Source organism: Schistocerca nitens, chromosome 2, assembly GCF_023898315.1.
Source record: "Schistocerca nitens isolate TAMUIC-IGC-003100 chromosome 2, iqSchNite1.1, whole genome shotgun sequence".
Taxonomy (NCBI): domain Eukaryota; kingdom Metazoa; phylum Arthropoda; class Insecta; order Orthoptera; family Acrididae; genus Schistocerca; species Schistocerca nitens.
The window spans coordinates 509,633,493-509,647,932 of NC_064615.1; the positions used below are offsets into that span (position 1 = coordinate 509,633,493).

The 14,440-nt window shown below is 38.2% G+C and overlaps 1 protein-coding gene across 3 annotated transcripts in view; it reads left to right on the top strand.

The window, feature by feature from the left end:
* Positions 1 to 14,153, top strand: part of LOC126236488 (protein regulator of cytokinesis 1-like) — a 148,995-nt gene extending 134,842 nt beyond the window's left edge. For 2 of the 3 annotated variants that reach the window (XM_049945834.1, XM_049945838.1), the window contains exon 13: positions 12,504 to 14,153. In XM_049945834.1, the coding sequence (XP_049801791.1) occupies positions 12,504 to 12,803 (300 nt within the window). In that variant the 3' untranslated portion in view covers positions 12,804 to 14,153. The remainder of the gene's footprint in view (positions 1 to 12,503) is intronic. The other variant, XM_049945835.1, reaches the window with a different exon arrangement.
* Positions 14,154 to 14,440: the final 287 nt, after the last annotated feature.

Consider the following 14,440-nt stretch of genomic DNA (forward strand, 5'->3'; position numbering starts at 1 on the left):
AAATAAAGTGAAATAGTTTTACAACATATAATCAAGGGTTTCTACACTTGGTAAAATTTCAGTTCTTAAGGTGGGAAGTAAAAACTGACACATGTCTCTGAGGTGGTGGTTAACGAGATACCTGCATGGAAATTAGGTGTTGTGTAGTGACATCAAAACATTGTTGCACGTGTTTAATGCATTAAAGGTAATTAGCCGTATTGCTGACAAAAATTGGGACATAAAAAAAGACACTTTTAAATGAAAATTCTTTTGTATGGTGCATGCAAAGGTATTGCTATAAAAACAAAAATCCATTAATTTGTAGATAACAAGTTACAGTTCTTTTTCTATAATGCATCGCTGCCAACATAATCACTTTTTTATTGTAATACCTCAATAAGCTTGTGTAGTCAGGCCATAACTCACATTCCTATTAATATTTGCAAGCTGTACTCAAATATTGATTCCCCCTATCTGTGTATAATGAATGGGTATGTGTCAACTTTTCAGTATCTCCACAGGAACTAGTTTTCTGCCTCAAGGTTTATGTGAGAGGACCTTGAGATATACTTCTGCCCATTATGTGAGTAATTCTGTAAGAAGGAAACACACTGCCACTTCTTTGTTGTGCAGATACTGTTCTTTTGACCTGCATATTTTTTTCTCACACCACAATCAAAAGTTCTTTTTGTTATTGTCATACATCAGTGCTGTTGTAGTCTTCAGCCCAAAGACTGGTTTGTGGGTGCTCTCAGCCCTAGTCTGTCCTGTACAAACTTCATCTCTGCATAAATACTGTAATCTACATCCATTTGAACCTACGTACTGTATTTAAACCTTGGTCTCCCTCTACCGATTTTACCCCCACCCACACAATTAATTCTATTAGAAAAAGTAACAATTTATTGGCATCTCTAGACGTTTCGTATCAACTGAACCTTTCTTTTAATCAGTTTGGCCATAAATTTCTCTTATTTCCAATTTGATTTAGTACCTTTTGATTATTCAATCTACTTATGTTCAGCCTTTTTTTCTGTAGTACACCATTTCAAATGTTTCTCTTGTGTTAACTGTGTATCATCTATGTTTCACGTACAAGACTACACTCCAGGCAAGTACAAGGGTCATTCAAATATAGACCTAACATTGTTCATTTGCCTCACACAGTGTTGTGAGCAGTGCAGCACAGGAAATTGCTTGTGTGTGGGGGGGGGGGGGGGGGGGGGAATGGAGAAAGTGCACAAAAGGTATTGGTATCTGTTCCGTAATATGTTATTATTTGCTTTTTCATCTGCAAAAGTGTGAAATTGAGTGACATTTAGAGACACTAAAAGCACAATTAGTTGATGTTATTCTGGGAAAAATCTAAGTGTTCAGTTGGGCTCAGAAGTTTTAAAATGGTCATGATAAAGTTGAAAATAAAAGCCAAACACAGTGACCGATGACCAGCATCAGTGAAGGACATATTAAAGCTGTGCATTAGCCCAGCAAGATAGTTTCCATCTCTTCTCACAAAGGCAGAAAAGACTAAGGGAAGACATCTGTCAGTGACTTCTGAATCATTTAGGAAGAAGAGGAGAGGCCTTCTTGGACTCTTATCGTGACGTGCTGTGAAACATGGAGCCATCACTATACTGCGGAGAACAAGAGGTCTAGTACAGGGTGGAGAAAAGTTGGAGAGGGTGCACCGGGCAAGGCCAAGACTTGTCAGGCTGAAATGACTGGGCATCTATGCTCTGGTATTGACTATCTGCATAGGCAATGGATGATGAATGTTGGCAAGCTGCTGGATGATGCCAAGACTGCTTATCGCAACAGACAGTGCCTGCAACCAGTTTGCAATTTCTTCCTTTTACATGACAGTACTTGACCTCATTAGTCAGTTCTCGCTTATAAAAACTCTAGCAACCTCTTGAAATTCCACCATTTTGAAGATAAAACTGTGTTCAAACAATATATGTACAATTTGTTACTGGGGCAGCCAACTTCTTCCTTCCTTAGAGAGATCGGGAAACTTCCTACCTGATGGAGCAGAGGTTTCAGCTGACAGAAGCTGTGTCGGAAAATGTGGCACTCAATTTCTATTGTACGTATTACCAGTCAAACTGTGTTGCGATATTCTGGTTTATATTTGAATGACCCTCGTGCCTTAAGAAAATAGTCCTAATCTAATTCCCTCAGCATCGCCTGTTTTAATTCGATTTCATTTCATTACCCTTGTTTTACTTCAGTTGATGTTCATCTTTTAGCCTCTTTTGAAGACAATATTAATTATTTTCAGCTGCTCTTTGACGTCCGTTGCTGCCTCTGACAGAATATGTGTCATTGGAAAACCTCAGTGTTGTTGTTGTTGTTGTTGTTTTCATGTCTCAGACCCTTATAATGGCAATAGGGTTTCTGCAAGTTGTAAATAAGCTTTTTCTCCCTGTATGGTATCCCTACTATTTTCAGAATTTCAAATAGTGTATTCCAGTCATTATTGTCAAAAGCTTTCACAAAAACTCACAAATGCCATAAACTTAGATTTACCTTTTTTCACCTTATCTTCTTACATAAGTTGTAGGATCAATATTGTCTCATGTGTTCCTACATTTCTCCAGAATCCAAACTGATTTTGTCTGAGATTATCATCTACATCTACACTCCACAAACGAGATTTTGGCATATGGTACCTGTGTACCATTGCCAGTTCCCCTTTTCCTGTTTGTCGTGAATCTTTCAAGGGAAAAACAATTGCCAGTAAGCCTCTGCGTCCTGTTGAATCTCTGTAATTTTACCATCATGGTCTTTTCTTGGGACATTCTTAGGAGACCAGTTTCACTGTGGTCACGTTACTTTCCATGTTGCGCATAATGCAATTTTGTCACGTACATAACCTGCTACTTGCCATCGGCAGTGAGATCAATACCTCCAGCAACAACTGGACGTTTTGTAGCTCTCGTATATGTACAACAAAGCAGTGCCACAAGCAAATTCAACCTCAGACCAAGTGTAATAATATTTGTCAGGTATCCCTGCAACTGTGCACCCATGTTAAGACTTTCCACCTGCCAGCTCACATGGTTCATCTGTGCTACACTTACAGTTGTGGACTCTGTCATTTGCATGAAATATGGCTCAATATTCTGGAGAACATTTTTGCACATCAACAGGTCACTGAAGATGCGGTTTACATTGGCAGTCGGCAACCTGGACCAGTGGGCGACCATTTTAGTTTTGAACATTATTTTGCACCCAAAAATTCTCAAAATGCCTTTAGTTGCTAGTTACACTAAACTACCTGATCAAAAGTACTGGACCATGAAAAACTTGGTGACAAAAGCCTATCATAGTATTGGTGACAATTTCATGCTAAGATTGACACTAGTGTGGTTTCTGATATTGATTATTTCATATCTGGCAACAACAGCCACCTTCACAGACACGGTTAGCTTTGATAGGGCAAAAGGGGTAGTCTTTACATAATGTTCCTAAAATTGCCTATAGAGTGTATGCAACATGAGATTCGACTTCTATGGTGCTCGTGACACCAACAGCTACCAACGTTCCAGCTGATTACAAATGACAACCGCCAAGCTCACTCAAAGACATGAGTCTCACTAATTAGCCAACTTGTTCCGATACTCACCAAGCATATTTCATGGTTGAAATGATGGTCAAGCAGTTTCAGGTGTTACAGCTATTGACTGTCCCTAATAAAAGGTCACATTCGCAACATTCTTCTGCCCTTCAAAATCAAGATCGCAGCCAGTTCCAAGCTCATGCTGCTAACATTTGCTGTTGTCATTTTGGATCACAAGCTGCAAAGTGCACAAAGCCGTGTGGCTACTTAAACAGCAAGGGCAATCTGGATTGAGTGTGACAGATCACAGCACCTAGAGATAGCACCACCAACAAAATGGACATTGTCTCGTACTGTTCAGTCAGCAGCACAGTGGTGAGTAGGCCATTTATAGCAGTACAGCACCTCCTCAGACAACTCAGTCACTACCAAGTCCAGTGTACTGTTCTGCGTCAATGTGGTTACATATACCTGTCAAAATTTCAGGTCTAATTTCTATTCTCACTCATGGCTGCAAAAAATCTGACATCCGAAATAGGTTTTGCATCCCATTTCAAGTGGACTTTTGTGTTTGCTGACATTGCTCAGCTTATCTTAGTTGCTGATTTTTCTTTGGCTTTTTGTACTAACTGTGGACTTAGTGAACAAATGTCTAATAAACGTGATTGACAGTCGTAAAGTGACTGGAACTCAGGGTCATTCTGTTGTTGGTATGATGAGAAATTCTTTCAGAACTCTAGTATTGTGCATACTGTGGATTTTTCATCAGTGCCACATAGGTTGAAACAAAAGTGGAGTTAAGCACAATACCATGCACTATACATAAATGACACAGGACCCACTTGCTTCACAAAGTGTTCTCAGGTTTATATTAGAACACCTAAGAGAAACTAAAGACTGGGGAAATGGTTGTCAGGAATTGTACTTTGTTCCAGTGGTCCATGGGCACCTCTTCTAGACCTGGCCCTTAAAGAGGAATGATTTGTGTCATCTTCAGGGTGATTACTGCAGATGGAATGTTAGAACTGTCCCAGATACGTATCCCATACCTAATATCCAAGAATTCATGTGTACCTTTAGCAGGTGCAGATGTTTTCACTATTTTGGAGTGCCACAAGGCTTATTATCCAATTCTAATGATGCCTAGTGACAGCAATGATTACACCTTTCAATTTAAAAAAAAAAAAATTCTTATTCACGTCATTTGGACCTGAAAATGGCACAAATTTGACACTGTTTCATTGATAAATTTTTGCAATGACTGCCATTTTATTTTGCATCTTTGAATGACGTCGTGGTATTCTCATCTAATGCTTATATGTGTGACAGGCATGTTCATGAAGCACGACAGAGACTATATAACGTGGCATTGTGTTGAACAAAGATGAGTGTGTTACTGGCAAAAATGAAGTAACCTTCCTTGGCCATCAGATCTCAACAAATGGTATCTGCCCATTACCAGAGAAATTATCTATTTAACTTGAGCTTCTGGAGCCAGTGGTTTATAAACAATTGAGACATTTTCTGGCATGGTGTATTTTTATTGCCATCACCTTAAAGGCAACAGCTTCCATTCCAGTCCGGCCACAACACTAAGGGCAAACAAGTACTCAAGCGGACTTTCTGTGATCTGCTGGTGAGCATAGCAGAGGCAGTACTGCTTGCCCACCCTGTACCGTAATACAGCTAAGGCAAAGGAAATGCAGTGATAGTAGGAAGCTGTTGGTGATACACGAGAGGGCAACACAATTTTGTCCTCAAATCGAAGTACAGCCAGTGACAATCTATACAGACCAGGCCCTTTCAGGATGTCAATGAGAAGTGTTCCTTTTTGCAACTCAGGCATATTGAATGTATCAGTCAGTTTACCCCAGACGTATGTCATATTAAAGGTGCAGAGAACATTGGTGTTGACTACTTTTCTCACATTTCTAGTTGGGTAAACATTTTGAACTACAACAATCTTGTGACAGGTCAATAATTGCAACTTTTATAGGTTGTGTGCTTAGTCCTTATACTCCTTAAAATACCTAGGTTGAGAAAAAAATTTTGTATGCATGCTTGGAACTCATTATATGAACAAAATACTCCTTAGAAACTCCATATATATTGCCGGGATAAAAATTAGTACACCTGGAAAGTTGACACCAATTGTGATCCAATGACAACATACGCCACCTGGGAGATAGCAGATATACTCATAACAGTTTCAATGTCATATTTCTCATAGTCAGAAGGTTCAGTGTGGTGCAAGCATGTGAAGAAAACAGGCAACCATGCCACGGAGACGCACTCGTGCTTCCTACAACCAGCTGAACAAGTTTGAAAGAGGTCAAATTGTGGCCTTCTGATTGGTGACATGGTCCTGTCAGAGAAATGCCACACAAGTTGGAGATGCAGCATCAGTTGTGCACTGATGCTGGTATCGGTGGTCACAAGAACATTCTCACACCCATATACAAAGCTCTAGACATCCATGCAGCATAGACGCCTGCCAGGATCACCGTATTGTAAAGACAACAGTGGCAGATCATGCAGCTGCCATAGCGCAGATAGGGCTTGTGAGCCCAGACGTGTCAACACAATTGTTGCAAACCGTTTATTAACAGTGGGCTACAGATACACACACCTCTGGGCTGTCTTACATTCTTACCACAGCATCAACATGTGCGGCTTGACTGGTGTTGTCAGAGGATCACTTGGAAGATGGAATGGGTTGCCCTGGTCTTCAGCAATGAAAGCATATTCTGCCCATACTCAAAGTGATGGTTGTTCAAATGTACAATGTTGATGTGAGTGCTACCTTGTAGAGTGCATTCGTCCCATACACACTGGCCCCATCTCAGGCCTTATCGTCTGGAGTGCAATAAACTGTAACTGTCTTTCACCTTTGGTGTTTCTAGAGGGTATGCTAACCAGTACTCAGTAGATGTGGAATGTTGTTACACCAGTTCTTTCGCTTTTCTTGAAACAGGAAGGCGATGTATTGTTGCAACAACGCTTGTAGATATTTTTAAAAATATCAGGAATCCGATATCTCAATATTTTAAAAAATGTCATTATTGGCGTTCGATATATTGACAGAAAGCATCAATATATCGAAGGAAAAAATATCAACATATTGGCCTATTAAAATATTGGCTGCACATTGTAAATATACTGCCGGTTTTAGAGTTGTATGTTTAAGTATTGACTTAATATTAGATATTCTGTATATCAAAAAGCTAGCAGCCTGCATGTCCCCCTTAGAGCAAGAACTGAAAGAAGAACATTTAATTTGAAAATTGATGAGTTAATACTGGGACTTCATGCAGATGAAAAGCTGGTATTACAGTACTTTCTTGGTCGACTGTTGTGTTGTTAATTAACAACTGTGTACAAGGTGCACTGTAATGTAATTTTCACTCCAGTTAACCTCTCATACCTTATTTTCTTAATTAGTCATTGTCTACATGTTGAAAAAACCACTTTTCATGCTGATGTAGGAAAATTGTGTGAAGAAGCTAAATAGTACAGTTTCTGTTGGTAACTCCAGTTAGATCAACATTTCCCCTCACACATTTCAACCCACCACAAAAACCAATCTTGTCATTTAGATTTTTGTTAGTGATTTGCAGCAACTGTTTTTTAACAACGCCGATGTGAGGAAATAGCACACTGGTTGGGCTAAAAATTATTTTTTACCACAACTGGTGTGCTGTTTCTTCACATCTGAAATCTTGTTATTCCATTCAAACAGCCACCTCCCAGTGCCATCAGACCTCTTCTTTTGGGCTACCTATACTTGCTTCACATTGGACATGATGAAAGCTCAAAAAGTAGTAAGGCTCATTCACACAGTGAAAGTAAAATTAAGTTCTACTATGAATTCAAAATAACAGTTCCAGATATCTACCGAAAATTGTGAAAAAATATAACATAAAATGAAAATATCTGCACTTGACATTACCATTTTGATATCGACATTTCGATATAACGTTGAAAGAAATGTCACCTTTATATATTGATATTTTCTGGGGAAATATTGATATTTTATCAACAGGCCTAATTCCAACAGGATAATGCCCCCTCCTGAAACTCAGCATACTCTGCAAGATGTGTAGCAACTTCCCTGACCAGCACAATCTCTGGACATGTCCCCAATCGAGCACATGTGGGATATGATGAGACTAGAACAGACTCGTCAACTGACAACTCTTACAGAAATACATGAACAGGTCAAGCAGGCATGGCGTAATGTATCCAGGGACAGCATTCACCATCTGTGTGATCGACTGAATGCCAGAGTCAGCATTTGCATTGATGCCTGCAGAGGCTACACCATGTACTAATATCAGTGTTTCAGCATGGGCTGATACCTCAGAACTGCTTGTGCTGTTGATCTGTAAATGTAATCATTTCATGTGCTCCGTATGGACTATTGCAACAATAAATCTTGAGTGAATTTGAAAGCTCTTGAAGGCTATAATTTTTATCCCTGGCAGTGTATTATCACGATACAAAGACTACATGGCTTCAGATATGTGTGTTGTTGCTACAGAAATTTTTTTATTTTTTTTAACCTATCACGATTGCAAAACAAGCAAAAATTATCTTAGCGTGTCATTCGGCTCGAGCACAGTTGTGAATGGCTCGGAGCACCCTAATAACACCACCTACTCTTTTACAGCCAGAAGAGATAGTTCTTTGAGAGACTTCTTTCCTCCTGCACCCTCTCTTGTAAAGTTGTGAAAAGTGGTTAGCAGCAGTGTTGCCAGATTGTGGATAGTTATCAATAAGCAATATGTAAATACTGTGCCTTTTCAACAGTAACTATTGAATTTTAGTAGAATAAAATATTCTTTGAAATCTTTCCCCCACCACTTCCAAATGAGGCACTAAAAATTACTGTGCACGTGATCATGCTGCATACATAAAAAAAAATATGGGTTTGGGACTCCTTGGATTTTTTCTTATCAACTCTGTGCATACCCTGCTTTTACGAAAAGGTTATTCTACAGGACTGGGAGTGAAGCAAGGTGAGATGCCAGGTGACAATTTTAAAATACACTGTGATCTCTCATGATAGAAGCCACAGCCATACATTTCACCAGAGTTCCGGAAGGTGGCATTTGACCGTGTCCACAACCTGGCACATCCAGAGTTAAATGCCATGACTAAATTGTTAACAGACTGTTTTGTGTGGGATCTGGGCTCATACATACCTTCAAGGCCAGTAATGCAAGGTTTGATGCCACATACATGCAGACATTGGATATTTCCTTATGTCTCCAGGGAGGTTCAGTGACATAACGTGTACATGCCTGCCACCTTCAGATGGTTACAAGTGTGTATTCACAGCAGTTAACAGATGCACAAGACAGGCAGTAGCTATACCAGTCAGGCATATCCACCAAGGTGAATGCAAAAACATTTCTCATAAATTGCTTAGCGTGCTTTGGCTGTTATCTCCACATTACAACATACTAGTGCAGCTAATTTGAGTCCAGTCACTTCAATGAACTGTCTAAACTGTGCAGTTTCCAAGCCTACCACACTACAAATTATCATCCTGCGAGCTGTGGAATAGTCGAGAGGTCACTTTCACATGTCACCAAGAGAATTGGATGGAAGTGACTCCTCTGGTCCTCTTAGGACTATGGACTGCATGTAAATCCGGCATTGGTGCACCGTTGACTGCAGTAGTGTATGGGCAGCTCATGAGCATCATGGCAGACTATCTTACACCAGCACCACTGCCATGCTGCATGGAACTACCAATTTAGTATGGCAGATTTGAGAATGTGTTACATGCATCTTATGGCCACTTGCTGCACACTATGAAGAATGCTCTATTTTCGCACGCAATGAATTGATGGACTCTTCCCACATTGTGCTTCACATTTCTATAGTTCTGGCCCTTCTTCAGCCCCCATACACTGTACCTTTCCAAGCATTGTGACATGAAGACCACGAGGTAAAAGTTTTGCAAAATGGCATATGCAGCAAGGTGTCTATAGAAAGAGTTAAACCAACATGCATCATATCGCCATCATTGGACAGCGTGTTGACTACCACGGTCACGTAACACCCTGGCACACTCGTGCAGACCTCAATTACAGGGTCAACGCCTAGCAACCAATCACAGATCACACTTTTGATTGCGCTGGTGCCACTGTCTGCACAAAAGCTAGATGACAAGTTAGTGTCAGGTATCCCTATATTCTGCATGCTCCACACTTTTTTTTTTTTTGGGGGGGGGGGGGGGTGCGATGTCTGTGTGGGAATAAAAGATCAGTTACTTGTGTTTGATATGTTCTGTGAAAGAGTTGATTGCTCCCTGATTGATTTATTGTTCAAACCATAATACATTCATTTTTTTCCTCAATAAAGTAATTAGTGTTGTATATTAAATCAGCATTGGTCATTGTATGTGGGTATTAATTTTGCCTATACCCTAAACAGCCTGTGTGTACTTTTTTCCTCCATTCTTGTCCAATTAACCAAGTGCTCAATTTCTAATGATGTCAATCTCTGAAGACACACAACTCCAGCTTTCCTTTCTCTTAATGCAATATTAATGCTTTGTTCTTGTATTTAGGATTGTAATTGTTATCGAAATTTGGTAGTCCAGGTATATTTGTAACTGAAGGGAGTGCACACTTATCATCCACCATAACAGAAACACCTGGAAAAGCCAGACACCAGTATTTAAAGTAACGAATATTACTGTATTAATGTTGATTACATTTATGGTTTCCATCGTACCCATAAATCGTTTAGTGAAGACAGAAGTCTATTTCCTTATTTGCAAGATGTATATGTTAGATGTATAGTGTGGCTCAGTGGGGGGTCACTCTGCAGATCCAAAGGTGTGTGGATCGATCGCTAGCTGATCCTTGGATTATTTCTGTCACTTATAATATCTTTACATCTGCCAATGATTTGTGCGTACTGGAAACGCTGAGTTGCACTCTGCTTCAGAGTCAATGTTAAACAATAGTTCTTTGTATAACTGTCTGTGCAAGTCAGTTTGAAGATCAGAGGAAAGCAAGAGGATACCACCTCTAAACCAGTCCATTCCCAGGACACCTCAGTGGTGTTTTAACACAAACTTAGTGTTGAGGACAGTTTTACCCTTACATGTTTAGCCTGAATAACATACTTAGGTTTGTTGTTTTGTGAAGACCCAGTTGTACAGGGATAGTCTGTGAACATACTACCATGAGAATCTGGAGCAATAGTAGCTATGCATGTGGGGGCCATTTTCACTTGCAGTACTGAACTGCTTTGAAAGCTTCTCCATCTCTGGTATTTTGTAATGTATTCAAATACAATTTCTTGCAAAATATCGGAAAAATATCACTGGAATTATGTTTAAAAAGAGTAAACACACTTCAGCAAAATTCATACAATTATATTTTGGTCAAAGGTCAATAGATGTGACACTCCTCAAGATGAATGCTTTGCCATGCAAAAAATTTATGTAAAATGTTCCGTGCATGACTTCGGAGATCATTGCTACATCAATCTCACTTACATTCCAATAATAAGCATTGAATAGGGCACTGTAAATATTTTCCACAGTCTCGTTGGTTATATTCATTTTTGGACATCCGATGTGCTCGTCTTCAGTGCATGCAGGGGGGAAAGGAGAGGAGTGGAGGTTAGGATTCTTCAGTGTTTATCAATTTCTATAACTGTTTGACCTAAACCTTTTTTAAGATGTACTGCACCACAGTTTGTCATACACACCCAAAATTGTTAAAACTTCTTTTTTTATGAGTTCACTGCAAACTAACTTTCTTGAACTTCACAGCACACCACATGAAAGTTGCACTTTTTGAAGATAATGGCATTTAGCCAATATTCGCTATGTTAGGCTGAACAGTTGTAGAATGTACCTTCTATAACTAATATCTAATTCTGTTTATATTGATACTGAAGCATTCCACACAAACACACACACCCCTTCTCTCTCTCTCTCTCTCTCTCTCTCTCTCTCTCTCTCTCTCTCTCTCTCTCTGAGAGTTTCCCAGGTATCTGGAAGTCTTGTTATGTCTGCGAATAGCACTATTAAGAAGAATGTAGACAGGAGCAGATTTATATTGTCAGCATTATTTCAGTTTCATTCTACACATTATTACAAAGTAGTAACATCATAGGAAATCAATAATTAAATATTCTGCAATAATAAATAGTTATGTAATGTTGTAAATGGAAATATATACACAAACAACAACAAATCACTTTAGGAAGCAGATGAGGGAAGTGTGAACACAAAGAACCAAAGAAATTTGCCTCCTTATGTGTATTTCAAGAACTATCCCACAGCTGGATATTTTGCTATGTGGGTCTTTGCCACTGTAATGGGCTTAGACTTATTAATTGTGAGGTCTTTTTATGCAATTAGAATTTGTTGTGTCTCAGGTTATTTGTGACTTCCTTTTTATTACTGTTGCAATCCTGTTAATGTATCCTGTCGTTTTTAGTTATGTTTGCTTGTGCAGTAGCATAATCATTCCTTAAGAATTCTTACTTTCTTATAACTTTGTGAAAGCAAAGCTAAGATTTCAAATTCACATAGATCATGGACCATAATTTATTGCTCAGTTGATTCTTTCTCCCCAGCAGAATGGAAGCATAGATAGTACAAGACAGCATAATCTGAGAGTCCATAGATACTTTCTTTTCCATTTATTTTGGCATTTAGAACCTTATGTATGGCAATTCTCTCTGGGGAATAGTTAGCACTTCAGTGCCTTTTAGCACATGTTTTTCAATTAATACTGATTTGTTGTTGCTCAATGTAGTGTATGAGATTGTAATGAACACTATGGTGTGATGATTCTATGATTTTATGTTGAACATTGCTGCATCGTAAAGTCTTGTTTGTTTATTTTCTTTAATACTAATTTTCTTAGAACCTGTGTGCAAAGACTTCCAGCATTTCTTAAGAATATCATTCTTTCTTTTGCAGTCTCATCTGGATACTGCTGATGCAAGGACACTCCGCAGTTCTCTAAAGAGGCGATGTCTAAGAGATCGTAATGATGCATCTTCACGTCCACATACACCTGCATCAACTTGCAAAAGTACTTCTTCTGTTTCACGGTCGAAAATGGGCTTCCATCAGCAAAGAACAAATGGTACAATAACACCTTCGTTACGACGTGTACGAACTCCTGTGCGTACTCCTCTGCGGACACCACCTTCTTCAGCCAGTCGATCGTGTCGACTTACATCAGCCCAGAGGGGGAAATTACCAATTATAATTTGATAAAATACGTAAAACAATTGTACGAATTTGTAATCTTTTGTCTGTGTCCATACATTTAAATAAGTGTTTTTCTAATTTAGTTTTGTAACATATTTTTATATTTTCTTGCACAGAAAAATATTAGAAGAAAATTCACACATAATTACAGCTGATAAACGTGTTTGTTGCAGTATTTTATCAGCAAAACTCGGAGATGGGTTATGTTGATACACACATACCATCATTTGTGAAACTAACTGGCATATACTGTAGTTCACTGTTGAAATTGTCTGTTGGAAATTATCAGTGCAAATATCATCTCCATCATACAGTGAAATACAAATTTTACATTCATTTCAAGGCCTGTCATATTTTACTGTGATCTCTTTTTAAAAATTTTACTAGCTTCATTGTTTACTATTGTAATTAGCATTTTTATATTGTTTACATACAATTTTGGTAGTATTTTGATGTGCCATAAATTTGCCATAACATTTTATTGGGATGAATGTATCAGTATCATCTGCGCTTACGGAACTCTAACATTATATCATACACATGTCTCCCACAATGTAGTATCAGTTGTTCTACTTAATTCTGAACTATTTTCAGTCTCGCGTCTAATGTAAAATCTCAGTTTCACTGTACATACAGAAAATCATACGACACTGTTGTATTTATGTTTTTTGTCTCTGGCTTTTTTATGCAAACCTATCAACATGTGTGTAGTCTCGGAGGATTATTAGCGTCATGTTAATGTCTTTCAGCATGCTGTTGGCACGGCAGCAGTAATGGCAATAACTTCAATACATGGTTGATGCCGTTATCAATAATATTGTGTAAATATCTCTAGATCTCTTATACTAGGTATATATTCTATGTAATGTTAAATTTCTATATTCATTATGTAATATGTCTTCCATTCTGATCTTTATGATATGATGTAAAGGATATGAAGAATTAAAATTTTTCTGGGACATTGCTTTATTTTCTTTAAATAATTTTTTTTTTCTTTAAATAGTGCAATAATGTAATTTACTGGAAGTTAACCTGTATTTGATGGAAACATTGGTAGAAGTGTCATTGAATAGAAAGTGCATGGACTTTACTTTTTTTGCTATTAGTTGTGGCTGTGATGAGTTGCAGGTCGTTGAAATACTATTAGCATTGTTGTGAAGTAAACGTGAATAAATGATTGCCTGTGATCTAATTTTGCAGTGCACTGAAACAGTGATTGACTAACTTCTTTTGGGATTTTTGTTTTCTAGTATCTTAGGTTATTCTAAAAATTTAGTATTTACTTTCATATTTAATATCTGTGACACTCTGTTTTTGTTCAGTAAAAGCAGTATTAAAATTTTTATTACTTTTTTTGCTCAGTTTTAGTGTTTATAACAATAAATTGGCAACTACTTACATAAATGTAGCATGCCTCATTTGTCATTAACAGTAAAATAAAATTATTAATTCTTTATGTGAAAATAATGCATTTTTCATTGACTCTAGTTTAGATATTCTAACGTTTTTCGAGCGACAAGAGACAGTGTGGTATTTGGTTGCAAGGCACATTCATTTCTCAATTCAGTTAACTTGCACGTTGTGTGTAGCCGATCCTCTTCTCTGGGTAATCCGCTACATTGATCTCCCACAAGCTTCTT